The sequence below is a fragment of the Corvus brachyrhynchos genome, unplaced genomic scaffold (genome assembly GCF_000691975.1).
Source record: "Corvus brachyrhynchos isolate BGI_N302 unplaced genomic scaffold, ASM69197v1 scaffold61, whole genome shotgun sequence".
NCBI classification, from domain to species: Eukaryota; Metazoa; Chordata; class Aves; order Passeriformes; family Corvidae; genus Corvus; species Corvus brachyrhynchos.
This window is the reverse complement of record NW_008236478.1, coordinates 1,173,003-1,188,090: the sequence shown is the minus strand read 5'-3', so window position 1 is coordinate 1,188,090 and position 15,088 is coordinate 1,173,003. Positions and strand designations below refer to the sequence as shown.

Below are 15,088 nucleotides of genomic sequence, written 5' to 3'. Positions count from 1 at the left end.
CATTCCTGAGCCTGTGCTATGGTTCATCCTTATTTGCTCAATTGGGTTTCCTTTGCACTGCAAAATTATCTCAGATAATTTTAGACTTCTGAAATGGCTCCAGGATAAAAGGAAAAAAATGTATTTCACTTTCAGGTGTCCTCAGAACACAGCATAGAATTAAGACAGGTGGCATTTCACTGTTTAACAAAATGCTGACTTTATCTAGTGCTGCTACAAGGTATCACTGAAGATGCTGGCTGTTCTGTTTGAAATCAGTTCATTTTTCAGCACAATGGATAACAGAATGTAAGATGTTACACCATTATCAGTCATGCTTTGATCTGATAATGAAACCAAAAGCACTCAGATTTTCTGATGGATGCCAATTATAGGTTTACTGGGGACAGCTTGACTGTACTTACTGAAATCATTATGCAAGGAACCTTGGTCTGTCTCAGATTGTTTTATGCAGATGAATATTTTAGATTTCAGAGCTACTGCTGAGTCAGTTTTCTGGATAACACAACAGCCAAGCCCTGCTGGATGAATTTGGGCCTTGTCCTTGCCCACCTGATTTTAAGGCATTCAGCTTTGCGGAGGGTGTCACTAGAATGAAATGCTACTGACAGCCTTTTTTCATCCAGGAGTTTGCCAGCTAATCAGTAATTAGGCCTGGATTTTCCTTGCTTGGTTCTGTGTCCAAGGTTATATTCTTTCTGTGTGGATTCTGTAAAATAGACATATTTTGCAAGATGGACAAATACAAGATGCTGAGTGTAGTTCCAGGTGAGCTTAGAGCCCAGAGCTGTTCCTGGGCAGTTTCTTTATGCAGTAAAGCAGTGAATTCTCTTTCTACCACTGTCCCCACTCCCCAATCAGGGGAGATTTCCAAGGTCAAGAAATTAAGCTACAGTCATCTTAAAACCTGCACTGTAAAAGACAGTTGTGTCTGTGTTGAGCAGTACCGATGCCCTTTCATGCTGCCTGGGTCTGAGCTTTCTGCCTCAGCCAGGTGTGAAACCTACCTGTCAGAACAACACCGCAGAGCCCCATGGACCACCCAACGCATCCGGATGGCCTTGCTGCAGGAAGCAGAGCACTCTCCTCTTGGAAATGGAAATGGTTTCATTATGTTCAGCTGAGAAATTCTTTGGATCCTATCCAAGCCTTAATTCTTGAACATCTCTTCTACCCACTGTACCTCAAACAAGCTGTGACTTTTTAGTGAGGATTTAATAAACGTAGCGCTCAAGATGATGTTCTTTGAGGTTTCTGATACTTTTTGACATTTTTCTCTGAAAATTCTCATCTGCTCATTCCTTTAGACTGAACAGTTTTCAAGGGCAGAACCTGTATCCATTGAGCGCGTTGTATGCTTCTCCTGAAATTTATTCTTAGGCAACCTCAGTGTCCTACTTAAACATTATGCTTGCTTACCTGTGTTTTTTGAGTAATGGAAGGAGGATAAATGGGAGATACTAAATTAACTGTGTAAAAACTGCTGTATTGTTATTATATTATTTATACTGCAAGTGTAAGTACAACATAGGGTCTCCTTATTTACCAGTGAAGCTTCCTATTTTAATGGCTCATGAAGTAATTGTTTAATAACCTCTCCTCAAAGATATACAGAGCAGTCTGGAAAGTGCTTCTGCTTGTTGACCCACCAGTTTGGTGTACCCCTCCTGTGAAGCATGAAGGCTTGTTCCATCCAACCCCAGGCAATGTTTTCCCTTCACATCTGACCTAAGCTAGCCAGTAATAGAAGAATAACTCACTGACTTTAGCCAAATATAGTCTTAAATTTGTGTGATTCACCTAATGCTGAGTTTGTATTGAGCTAATATCATTCTTTTCAGCCACTTGACGTAGATTTCTTAGATATAACATACATGAGCAGCTTTTATTTATCCTTAGAGTAACTGCTTCTTAAGCAAGTCAGTGTGTGCTCGTAGACCTGCTCCTCTCTCCGTTGTTTTGCATTAATGTGCTGCCATGGACTTTGCATTTTGCTGGAGTGAAGACAAATGTACCTCCTTTGCTCAGGAGGCACCAGGGTGTACACAGACCCCCAGGCTACAAAGCCATTAAAAGGCAGTATTTTCATATGTTTGCGTAGAAAAGGCCACAGGGTCAGTATTCAGAACTGTGGTGATTGCATTATGGGCAACTGCTCTGTCTTTAGTTATCAATATCAAAAAGTTACCAAACTGTCTAATGCTAATTCATTTTGTGCTAAAGATTTACGAGTAGAGAATGTCTTGCTTAACACTTGAAATTTTCCTATTTTGGAAGATGAATTATGTTGCCTTTAAGGAATAGAAAAAATGGAGCTGGATAAGTATAGTGGCAAAAAAAAGATTCATGGTAGATTTTTAGAGAGGCTGTTCCATTAGAAAGAGCTGTAACATTGGCTTGACCTTTCCAGCATTGTGCATAAACTTGATTTCTATATGTAAGTAGAGTCATTATGCTTCTAACTTGTGTATCTTTGCCTACCAGTGGTTGCTGGTTTCTTTGTCAGTCTATGTTCTTGATTTCCTGGTTGGTGCATAGTGGAAAAAATGGAACCCAAAATTGAATCAAAATTGGTAGCATTCTGACATGGTTTTGTGATTCTTATTGGGTTGATTGGTTGGTTGGTTGGTTTGTTTGGGGTTTGTTTGGGGCTTTTTGTTGGGTTTTTTGTTTTGCTTTGGGTTTTTTGTTTGTTTGGTTTGGGTTTTTTTGGTTGGTTGGTTTTGGCTTGGTTTTGTTTTTTTGATTGGATTTAAAATTTTGTACCCAACAGTTGTAGTTTTGTGTGCAACTACCTAACTGTTAGATGTTAATCCCCAGAGCTAGCACTCTCTGCAAAACTGTAAAAGACGCTGACAACACTTTCTGTTATGAAGTACCATGAAGATTTCCTTTTATTTCTTGTGCAATGTATTGGGTATGATGATTAGATGGAAACAGTAAAGCAACCTGTAATGGTTCTGTTCTCTCAAGTGATGCATGAAAATACACTTAATGATGTTTATTAGAAAGTCTGTTAGGAAAAAAATGCTTCCATTTGATAAAATACATGTTGACTAATGCTTCTTAAGTAGGAGTATGATTCTACAGCAATAACTACTAAGGACTAATACTGGTTGATTATCTTCTACTGTTGTCTTAGACCTGTTTTTTTTTTATTACAACTCTAATTTTTTGCTTGCAGGTGGCAGTGTGCTGTATTTGTTTCTTTGTCATCCTTCCATTGAACCTCGTTGGGACGATTCTTGGCCGAAATCTGTCAGGACAGCCTAATTTTCCATGTCGTGTCAATGCAGTGCCTCGTCCTATACCAGAGAAGAAATGGTAAAGACGAGCATAAATGTTAACTAGAAATATTCACTTCAGTACATTTAAATTGGTGTTCTGGTGTTCAGTTTTAATGAAATAACTCCTTTTAATTTAAAGTGAGTCGTGCCTAGAAGAACTGCTCAACTGACATTTTCTTAATATGATTTTTCTTTTGAATTAAAACACCATGGTTAATAGTTGTAGCAGATTTTACATTCCTAGATCACAGATTCAGATTTTGCCTGAAATGCTCTTCAGTCCCTATTTAAAGGGGGTGGTGCCAACTCAGTTCTTGTATAGGTATATTGACACTAAAACTTCTCCTCTTCAGTTAATGCCTCTTACAGGTTTAGGATTGAATGTGCCTTGGAGGCAGAACTGTTCTGATTAATGGTCTCCATACAGAAGCTGAGACATATTTGCAGGGTTATGGTGGGGAGAAGCTTGCAATGCTGTTCTCAATTCTGTGCTTTTGTTGATGGCACAGAGCCTAAAATATTGCAGGTATGTGGTTTGAATTGTGAAGAAGCCTTTATAATTTTTGAAGTGGATGTAAAGGGGTGCCTAGTCTCAAAAAGCATACTTAGGTTTTTGGAAAATTACGAATGCAATCACTTTTTCCTATTAATTTAATTCTGAGGTGGAAGCAGCAAGCTGAGGATTTCTGTGCTTTTGTTGATGGCACAGAGCCTAAAATATTGCAGGTATGTGGTTTGAATTGTGAAGAAGCCTTTATAATTTTTGAAGTGGATGTAAAGGGGTGCCTAGTCTCAAAAAGCATACTTAGGTTTTTGGAAAATTACGAATGCAATCACTTTTTCCTATTAATTTAATTCTGAGGTGGAAGCAGCAAGCTATGGAAATTAAAATATCCTCAGAGGATTTTTTGAATAGATTTTTCTTGCTTTCCCTATTCAGAGGAATGGAAGAGACAAAGTGAGAAGGGCACTGAAACATGTAAGCCTGTAATGTCCTAGTGGGTTGTGCAGCTCAGATGTTAAAATTTAATTTGTATTGTAACCTGTATCTTGGGAATCCGATGGATTTTTCTGGATCAGCATGACAGTTAAAGATACTTCTCTTGACGATGATGAAGTAACACACCATCAACTTAGACAAGTCTCCTATAAATAATACAAGAAGCTGCAAATTAAATCACTGGTTACTGCTGGATTCAGCATCATTGCAAGTACCACAGAGAGGTCACCTTTTAGTGACAGTGTCTTCTACAGGTAGCTGGATATTCATTTTTAGCTAAATGTTCATGACTCAGTATAGCATTAAAAATGAACGCTGGTTCTTATTTATGTAACTGTTATCCTGTGAAATTTTCCTTGCACTTTTTGCTGTATTTGTAGCCATCAACAGCTACAATGTGTTTTCACTGCCTTCATTCACAGCTGGTGGATGTCATGGGGCTTGATTGCTTAGGCTCTTTCTGTCAAGAAAGCTTCTTTCTGTGGCCTTAAGGCTGGTTAGATGACTAACCTAATGCGTGCAGGTAATAGGCATGAGCCTCGTGTTTTGTTTCAGCTTTCCCCAAGAATAGCTTTTTCTTTTATCCATACACATGACATTTTTGAGGGAATCTTTCTAATCTACTGGTAAGAAACAGAAATGTTCTTTTTAGCATGCCTTTAAACAATGTTCTGTGCTATATTAATTATCTGGTCTTAATATGTTTATAAATGAAATATTTTAATTGTCCCTAAACTAATTCTACTATCTTTCAGGTTCATGGAGCCAGCTGTTATTGTTTGCCTAGGTGGAATCCTCCCTTTTGGATCAATTTTTATTGAAATGTGAGTACGTCAGCTGTTTCCCCGTTTGATTAAAAATTACAATTTACGTTACATTACAATATCATCTGCATATTTTGTTTACTCTCGTCAGGTATTTCATTTTTACTTCATTCTGGGCTTACAAGATCTACTATGTTTATGGCTTTATGATGCTGGTTCTGGTTATCCTCTGCATTGTGACAGTTTGTGTGACCATCGTTTGTACGTATTTCCTGCTAAACGCAGAGGATTACAGGTGGTAAGTGTTACAGTATTTTAATATTTAACCAGATTGTGAGACTTTTGTAATAGAAGAAGTGTTTCTTCAGTCTAGATGGGTCTTTTCCAAGTGCATTGTGCATCTTCTTGGGAAGCCTTTTGGCTAGTTGTGTGATGGACATGCATGTTTACTTTCAGGCAATGGACAAGCTTTCTTTCTGCGGCATCAACTGCGATTTATGTTTACATGTACTCCTTTTACTACTACTTTTTCAAGACAAAGTAAGTGATAGTTTTCTTGCTTGAATATCAGGTTACTATATTGCCAAATAAGTTTTATTGATAAAAAATGGGGGAAATACCAAGCATAAATTTCTATCTTTCTTTTTCAGGATGTATGGCTTGTTTCAAACATCATTTTACTTTGGTTATATGGCAGTATTTAGCACAGCTTTGGGAATAATGTGTGGTAAGTTCCAGATATTTTGAGTTTTCTAACATTTTTTCAGACTCATATTTCTGACCTTAGCTCATAGTTTTGGTGGTAGAATATGTATGTCTGCAAGATCTGCTCAAAAAATCTTTAAGAAGAATCCAGAGAGTTTTCTGCTTATACTTGGTTCCTACCTTATATAGGAGATTCCTATGGATTGTGTCTTCTGATACGAAGATAATTTATGTACTGTGCAGAGAATTTCACCCTCAGTGCAAGTTTGAGAGACTCAGTATTTGGAAAGAAATCCTGCAAAATAAATTCCAAATAAAGTCGAGATCATGCTAGCATTTTGCTTTGGAATTTTTACTGTTGCCCAAGACAAGGAGCTAGGTGCACTCATTGAGCCATCAGTGATAGCACACTGATGACAGTACCATCTGTATCTTGTGGCATGTATATATGAGGGTGAGCAGAACAGAGGACTGCAAATTTGAAGATAACCTTTGAGAAATAAGTATTGCAATATTCACAGGTGAGGAGAGTGCAGGGTGCTCCTGGGTGCAGCTGGATTTCGTTGCTTTTTAAGATGCTATTTTGACAGATGCTTGGAGAAAAACATAGTACATGTCAGGGAGGTCATCTGAGAAAGCCAAACACTTTTTCATGTGTTATTATTTCCTTAATGACCTTCAGAAAGTGCTTCTTGATTCTTTTGCACTTTTCTATAATGCTGGGGTTTTTGTAAGTGATCTTAATTTAATACTTCTTTGTAGTGAATGAATAGTCCTATAACAAGTGGAAAGGTTTCTTAGAGTTATATTTGAGGCATGAGATGTCTTACAGAAACTTACTTCTGTAAAGTATACATTTCCTGGTATCTCAAGAGGGTGGGTAATACCACAATGCTTTATAAAAAGGGGAGGGAATTCATCGCTTAACAGCTGAATACCTGTTCCCCTTTTCTCTCATACAATTTAGTCTTGCTTCATCAGGTTCTTAGCACATTACAAGACTTCCCTGCTGTTTTGGTAGTCTTGCAGCTGTTTTTTTTCTTTACTAGGCTTATACTTTTCAGCTCTAATGTTTTCTTTCTAAAGTGCTCAGGCCAGTATTGATTAAAATGTCTATGATGCAAACGCCAAGCTTGTCCACCAGCTTCTGTAATCAAAATGTATTTTAAAACGTGAAAAAGAAAGATTGTCAAATGCTTACTTCTCATGGTGGGACACTATTTGATGGAACATTAGAGTAAAATCAAATTTTTCAATAACATAAAATATTTCAGCACACTAAACTTTATTTCCACAGCTCTATTGAGATTTCTTTCTGTCTTTCTAAGTATGTTGGAAGAGAAGCTGTGAGATTCCTTTTTACCGATAAGTCCCATTTTCAGCATGTGGAGTGGCAAAAAAAATCCCCTGTCAAAAAGCATTTGCGTAGGGAACTTGCAGCTATTGAGGTCTAACAAATACATTTGTGTTAAAGACTTGTGCAGTGTGTATGCTACTGACTGTAGGTCTGTGAAAAGTGTGTGGAACTGTTCTTTGGAGGCTCACACCAGTGGGTGTATTGGGTATCACAGCTGGATGTGCGATGAACTAGTTAGGGCCCAGAGCAGCCACAGGGGAACTCTCTGTAGGCATGGATCATCCAGCTCTGAGTTTAATGCCCTTGACAATGCCTAGTGAACTCAATACCACATGTAGTGGGATGCTTTGATCCACAAAGTTTGCTGCTCTCCGAGAGCATCTCAGGTCTGGGACTGGACATTAGGGAGCCCATGAGAATTTCCAAACCTTTTGAGCTTCCCTCTTAGTGGCAGAAAAGGTTAAGACTCATTTCCCAACTTAGTGGAAGGCTTAGGAGCTACATAACTTAGGCCTCTTGCAATACCACACTTCAGCATTCAGATAAGTACTCTAAGTATACTTAAAGAGCTTTTAAAAGAATTTGGTCCTTACAAAGTCACAACTGTAGTAATTGGTTATTGGTTTGAAGCAATAGATGGGAATTAATCTCTTTTTGCTTTGTGGTTGCTCTTCCTCAGTATTTGGATTTTTCTCTTTATTTAAAAGCTTATTGTTCTGCTGAAATATGCTTGCAGTCTATTTCTGCTAACCTACGCAGGCCATAACCAGGTTATAAATATAATCTGGTAAGGTGTTTAATAAATAAATAAATAAATAATTTCCTTTTACTATGTTTTTTTTCATTCAAATGAACCGGCTGCCCTGCATTTGAATCAGGAGGACATTCTTTAGTCCTCATTGCCCAGGGTTTCTGCCTCCCTGCTCCATGTTTTATTCAATGCCTGTGAAGTAGCCTTGAGGCTTAATCCCTGCCTTGGGTATTGGCCATTAGTGGCCTTCATGGATAAGGCTCCTCTCTGATTCAGAATAGGTTATGATTTGTTTATGGGGATGAGAGCTTGTGGTCTCTTTTGACTGCTGCTCTCTACTCCTCCCCCTCACTTCCATCTCATGCATTCTCTAGATCCCAAGTGAAACACAGTTAATGCTTTGTTCTCTCAAATCTCTGTGATACCTGGCATCACATCACTAGAGAAACTTTCAAAGAACGAGTTCTGGAATGTACCTCAGTTTAGCAACTGAAATGGGCATTGGATCTGCTGGCAGTGTTTGCTTTAACAGGAAGAACCTGGAGAGTCTTAAAGCAGGAGTTCAGTGCCATTATTTTGTTCGTTTACTTCATAAGACAGAAGATGAATTTCTTGACAAGCTGCAGAAGAGTCTGCATGTGCTTCTGTATGATGTCAAGCTCACATCACCTCTTCACAGCCTGTGCTTGGGTCTGTCCAAATGTTGCACTGGTCTCTCCTTGAACAGCCAGGCTTTCCTTCTGCTGCATTCTCAGCTTGCTTGCAAGCAGCAACCTGATCTTGTGTGTGCTGTACTTGTTTTAATAGGACTCTACTTTCCCCAAGTTAATAATGCAAATCCCTGGTTTGCTGGCCAGTGCAATAGTTGCCATGATATTTAACAACTTGGAATGCTGTGCTGTACAGAAGCTGAATCCAAAGGCTCTTTACCACTCCAAAAACATTGGAATGATTTATCATATTTGCCTTGTGCAGATTTCTTGATTAGGTATGAATATTGGGCTTTTGAGGGTCTAAAAATCAAAACTTTGTGACAGTTTAATGGCCGACTTCATAAATCATCCCATCAGTCTCCAGGATTTAAAGAACTCTTCAGGATCTGAATAATTCCGTAGTCAGCAATGCCAGCTGCAGGTCTGTACAGCCTTAATATGTAAAGGCAAAAATATCACTTGATATTTTTACTGGAAAGTTTGGCATAAAACTTTTAGCATTGGTTAGACTTTTATATTTAACATGTCTTCTGCAGTTCTGGTGCATCCTAGTTCACTGCAGTACTTTGTTCTGAGCTTTTCCCTATTGATTCAAGGAAGGAAGAATATCTTTTCTCTTAAGAGTCTATTCTTTACTAAGCGTCCACGCATTTAATGTTAGGAATTCTCTGTAGTGATTTTCAGACCCTGACTTCTCTATCCATCCTGTATTTTATGACTGTGTTGGCAGTCAGACGGCAGTTGTCTAATTCTTGCTTGATTTTCAACTTCAAACATGACGATTAACCAAATTGCCTTACTCTCATTTTGCTTGGAAGAGATGAAGACGTTCCCTGCTGATATTGTAAGACCACAGTATTTACTGAGCCCAGCAAACCTGAGGTTCTGGGTTTCACCAGGTTGCTGAATCTCTTTCTGAGAAGAGGCCTTAGTCCAGTGCATTTCTTTAATTTTTCTAGATGTCCCTAATACTGCAGTATTTTGGATTCTGCATAAAATGTTGCCCCTATCAAAAACTCAGTGACCTGTTCTTTCATTACTGCTGTGACAATGCGTACTTTGCTCATGACTCCTACTAATTTGAAAACCACAGGTTGCAATTTCTTTAACTACTAACTGCTACTTGTTAATGTCTTTGTACAGACCTCCTTGAAGTGTAAGACTCCTGGGATGGGGATCTATTATTATTTGTGCCTTGTGGGAGGGAAGAAACCATCTGCCAATAAAACACTCATCCAGAAGGCATGTAACTTATAATAAAAACCCACCCTCCCATCCACCTTCCCTGCGGAGTGGGTGATTGTATGTTTTTTACCCTCTGCTCAGAAAAAATGGACTTGGTTATTGGCAGCAGTAAGGGGGCTGCTATATTTATCAAGGCCAAGTGAGCATGGCCTCTTGGTAAGATGGCTTAATGGATTTAGATTGCTAGACAGGGGAAGTTGCTGCCAGCCATTCAGGGGGAGCATGGATAATTAGAGTTTGAGAACCAGTATTGCAGGTAAAGAAGTTTCTGTGTGCAGAGTATGTGCTTTATGTGACTTTCTCTGTTTCAGTGTGTGTGGTTTCTATCACTGGCTTGTTTTGATGATCAGCTCTCTAACATATTCAATGTTTTTGGCTTATTTTGCAGGCGCTATTGGTTACATGGGAACAAGTGCCTTTGTTCGTAAAATCTACACTAATGTGAAAATTGACTAAGGAAATAAGAAAATTGAACTATGGATCAGCTCCTGTTTTCCTGGGGATGAACTTGCACAGCAAAAAGCGCGAGAAGAGATTTGGGTTTTAACACTGGGCACCATATGGGTCTCCATTTTGTGGATGGCTTAAAGTAACATCTATTTCATTGATCCTAGGTTCTTACTGACTGCTTTCTCCAACTGTTCACAGCAAATGCTTGGATTATATACAGTAGGCATTACTACAGTACGTGGCTAATCTTTCCCCCCCAAAAAAACCAACATCTAAAAACAAAAAAACCTAGCTCATTAAAGATGAATAGACTAGCTCTCTTCAGTGAAGAGGACAAACAGTTTGTTTAAAGCATTTGTTCCATTCAATAAAAAGAGGGAAACTTGGCTGCTAAAACTACTTGATTAGTAGTCTTCCTGGTACTCAACATTTCTAAATTATGTAAAAACGCTGTTCCAGAAAGATTACTCTTCTGATTTTTACTGCCATTGCCAGGATAAGGAGGTAGGTTTTGTATTTTGAACTCCAGGTGCTTTTTGGTTTATTTGCAATATCAACTACCCTACACTCATTTGTTTAAAAAATAATTTAAAAATATATAAACCCCCCATATGCATGTAATATATCAGCTATTGTTCTAGTTGGACCAACTTCCCTTTATTTATCTTTAAAGTAATATCCAGCTACATCTTAAATCCATCCAAAGAAAATACAGTCTGAAGACGGGGTGTGTTCTCTGCAATGCAATTTACTGTACAGTTAGAAAGCAAAATGTTAAATGAAGAGGATTGTTTGTTTTTTAATAAACACACTGAGGTCTAGATTAAAACAAAACCAACATTTTAACTGAATGTCTAAAGTGATTTTCCTTTTTTCCAAGTTAGTCTTGCATATTTTTTTGGGGGGTTGGGTTGAATGAAGATTTTCCTTTAGACATCATACAAGGGGTAATAAGTGTATATAACATTAAATAATGTAACTTAGGCGTAGATCCCAAATGTATTTGGATGTACAGATTTACTACAGAGTACTTTTTCTGATGATTCGGTGTAAAAATGTGTGAATTCGGGTGGCTTTTTACATCTTGCCTGCCATTGCATGAAAAGTTGGGGTTTCTTCACAATGTGTGTATGTCATGCTTTTCTGTTCTATTTCTCAAGCTCTTACAGGAATTAAATTTGTAATTTAGAACATTTTAATTTTTGTTAATCCTATCTGAACACTTGTGTAACATCAAAAGCACAGTTGCTTTAGAGTGTTCAGAAAACTAAAATAAACTTTTCAGACAAAAATGTTTTGATTGTGAAAATAGATGAGTTTGCAATTGAGAATGTTTGAAAAGGCAACACTGCTGAGCGCCAGTTTCTGTATACAATATTAGTGTGGTTTTCATCTATCAAAGCCCCCTGCTTTGAATTCAGAATTTGCTTACAACTGTATTGTACAGTACAACTCCAAAATGAATGACCAACCCAAAAAGATTCTTCTTGGCTGTGGATAAGTGTTTTGTGATCCAGCCAGTGTACTGGGAAAAGTGGGGGTAAGCGTGGACTGAAATAAATGAGCAAATAAAGGTTAAGTCTTTCTAAGATGACTGTTAATTATGCACTGTATTTAGCTAGAAGTATCCTGAATGTTTTTGTGACAGATTTGAGAGCCACTGGGCTTGATTTTTTTCATGGTTTTTTTTTAGACATCTGCCATGTAGGGATGTTTTCATCAGTGTGCCTGTCTGAAATAGAGCACCTGCCAATGGAGAAGGAAATTTCCTGAATTTAAAAAATGAGCCAAGCATTTGTATTGATTAGCACTGTACTGTCTCTATATAAAAAGTACTGATAATGCAGTCGCCACGATGAGAAACATCTGTATTCTGGCAGGGTTGTGTTGGAGCTTGGGTGAACTGTACAGGTGGGTAATAGTGGGAAGCAGTGCATCCTGCTGCATATGGCTTCTGAAAAGTATTTGAGCTTTCAGCTCTGATGTCCCTGGCCAATTTTAATCAATCTGTCAGAAAATAATTAAGTTTTGTTTCAAGTGAATCATTGGTTTCTGTAGGTGAACACTCTGCTGCTCAACAGAAATATTTTTTTAAAGTTTTGAAGTACAGGCTGATTTTAATATGAGCTTATAAACTGGGTCAGTAGTTTGTCTTTGTTCCAAAACATGGAGACTTAAAGCAAAGAATGGATTTTGTACTAGTACTTGCTAGTGCATACAGCTGTGGGAAGCCCTCTTTTCATCCCTGTTCTTCTAAATCTGAAGTGAGAAGCCATTAGCTCCACACAATAAATACATTAAGTACTCTGCCAAGATAAAAGTTTTTTTAAAGGGAATGTTTTGATAATGGGTCTGCTTCTCTATTTAGAGCACTGCTATGTGATTAGTCTATCAGAAACTTCACTAAACCGTTTGTGAATTTCATTTAATCACTTTTTAATGCCACAGGATGGTGGGCTGCCTACTTGCTTTTTCTATCCTCTGGCATTACTTGCTTTTGCATATCCAGATAGGATTGTATATCTTCTAAAGTGACATTGAAAAGATACTTACTGCACTGGCATTGCTTTTGTTCTGCAAGCAAGTTCCTCCAGAGAAGTACTATGTTTAAATAATTGACATTTTTATACAGCCACCCTAGCACGTAAGTTGGGAGTTCGTTTAGTTTTCCCCCTTTTGGTTTCTGAAGGGAGTGCAAAATGTGACCAGTTTTCAACAGCTTGTCTTTATGGTTGCTGTTTGGGGCAAGGCTGTTTGCCCCCCTTCCCCCTCCTTGCCCTCCTCCCCAAAAATGTGGGTACAGCTTGAACCATCTTGCTTAATAGAAATTGGAAGCTCTCTGCTTAGATGATGTAGTCCTTCCTCTTTTATGGAAGAAATAAAGATCTTACAGACAACACTCCTCTTACCATGGTTGTTTCTTAAGAGTTTCTGGTTCTTGAATTCACGCTTTTTGATAACTCTTCAGTTGGCTGCTCAGTGCTTCTCTTCCCACTTCTGGTACAGGGACCAGGGATTTGGGTAAATAGTTGCATAAGCAATAGCCAGTCTTGACCAAATGTTTTAGGTAAATACAATTGTAAATATTTTCAGTTGAGGCAGAGTGCACGTAGAAAGTGCCTCTTGTAATTAATACATAAAAAGTGGTGAATGCTGGATTGGAGGAAATGGAGACTGCAAATAATCATTACATTATGCTCTTTTTGTTGTCTGAATGTTTTGAAGCCACAGTGTCTATTAATTCCTCTCCAGAATTACATTCCAAAGTGTGTAAAGGGCACACAAATTGTTTTTTGTAGGATGGTCCTAGGTGTATTTCTTTAACAAGTTTCAGTTATAAAACAAACCCAGAACACTAACACTTTTTACACTTTTGGTACTAAAACAGTAAAATTGATAGCACGTTCTTATCACTATCTTTAAGGCAGAGCTAAGACAAATGAGAAGGTTACATTTTGCTCTAGCTTCAACATCAGCATCTAGCCAAATTTGGCCTATGAGGTATATATACACAGCTTCACTGAAGACAGCAAAATTCTGTAATTGTGAGTGCTTCAGGAATTTCTCCACTGGAATGTGTCCGGAAAGCATCCGCTCAGGAAAAGACAAAGTCTCCTCTCCAGTCTGTGGACAAGTAAACTGAATAGTTGGAGCTGGAGTTTAGGGCTCCTGTTATCTTGAATGAATTCTTGACTGTACAGCTTGTGGTTCATTTCAAGTCTGTTGGAACTGTAGGTTGAAGAATTCCAGTTTTGGATCCCTTGGATCTTTTCCCGGTTAAGGCACTACAGCAGAGCAGCCCTGCCATAGCTGTTAGCACTGCTGCCATCTAAAACGAGTATCTCATACCAGGTTTAGCCCTGAAGTCACGAAAGCCTCTGCTGTTGTTGGACTTCTCTTAGAATAAAGCCACACCTGAAAATGTTGGAGCAGTGTGTTTATGGCTTGCATTCTTCAGGAGCATCATATCTCATGAAAAAAACAAAAAGTTTTGGTGCCATTTGTTTTCCAAAGCCTGTCAAGGGAACATTTTCATTCTGCTAAATGGCTTCAGTGAGAAAATTCTCAAAACTTGCAGAGGAGACATCTGCATGTGCATTCTACAAGTAGTGTGCTTTTATCCAGGAGTGCTTTTTCAGTTCAGGAAAGTGACTTTTACAGTATTTACTTTCATTCAGTGGTTCTGAAATTTTTCCTCCAATTTTGGGGTTTTGGCTTGTGTGGGGAAACTGTAAAGATGGTGAGAGGACCCATTAATCTGGAAGGCTTTGTGTAGTTCAGGAAATTCAAGCAGTTCTTGGAGAGAATCACTTTAAAGGGCAGAAATTAATTTGGAAAGGGTAAGAAAATGGCTTTTTTATCTGGTGGACTAACCTGTTTGAAAGGCAGACCTTGAAAGAGATATGCTGTTAACAATGTCATTGCCCCCAGCCCTGCACCAGTTACAGTGTTTCTATTTTCATCAGTGTATGCCACAGTGCAAGGCTTTTGCAAAAAACCAAGGACTCATCTGCTGTGAACAAGGGGGCGATATTGCCTGGTACCAGCATTTTTGGCTTTTTGATACATTGATTTTCTCACCAGCTCTTAATACAATAGAGAACAGCTAGTCAAATCTCTGGAGGTTCTACCATGCTGAGGCTTGTTTTGTTACAAAAACCAAACCCATTTGAACTTTGCTTCCGTTCTAGATACATCTCTGCCAGGACCATGGGCTTGGAGCATTCTAGAACATACCTACACAAGCTTATAGTCATCCTTCAGCTGGCATCGGGTGACTACAGCATTCCAGAAAACACATGCATTTGTAGAATTG

At 38.4% G+C, this 15,088-nt stretch overlaps 1 protein-coding gene across 1 annotated transcript in view; it reads left to right on the top strand.

The window, feature by feature from the left end:
* Positions 1 to 13,171, top strand: part of TM9SF3 (transmembrane 9 superfamily member 3) — a 39,827-nt gene extending 26,656 nt beyond the window's left edge. Inside the window, exons 10-15 of the mRNA XM_008643731.2 lie at positions 3,185 to 3,324; positions 5,043 to 5,111; positions 5,203 to 5,349; positions 5,508 to 5,591; positions 5,702 to 5,778; positions 10,211 to 13,171. Of these exons, the coding sequence (XP_008641953.2) occupies positions 3,185 to 3,324; positions 5,043 to 5,111; positions 5,203 to 5,349; positions 5,508 to 5,591; positions 5,702 to 5,778; positions 10,211 to 10,278 (585 nt within the window). The 3' untranslated portion in view covers positions 10,279 to 13,171. The remainder of the gene's footprint in view (positions 1 to 3,184; positions 3,325 to 5,042; positions 5,112 to 5,202; positions 5,350 to 5,507; positions 5,592 to 5,701; positions 5,779 to 10,210) is intronic.
* The last annotated feature ends 1,917 nt before the right edge of the window (positions 13,172 to 15,088 follow it).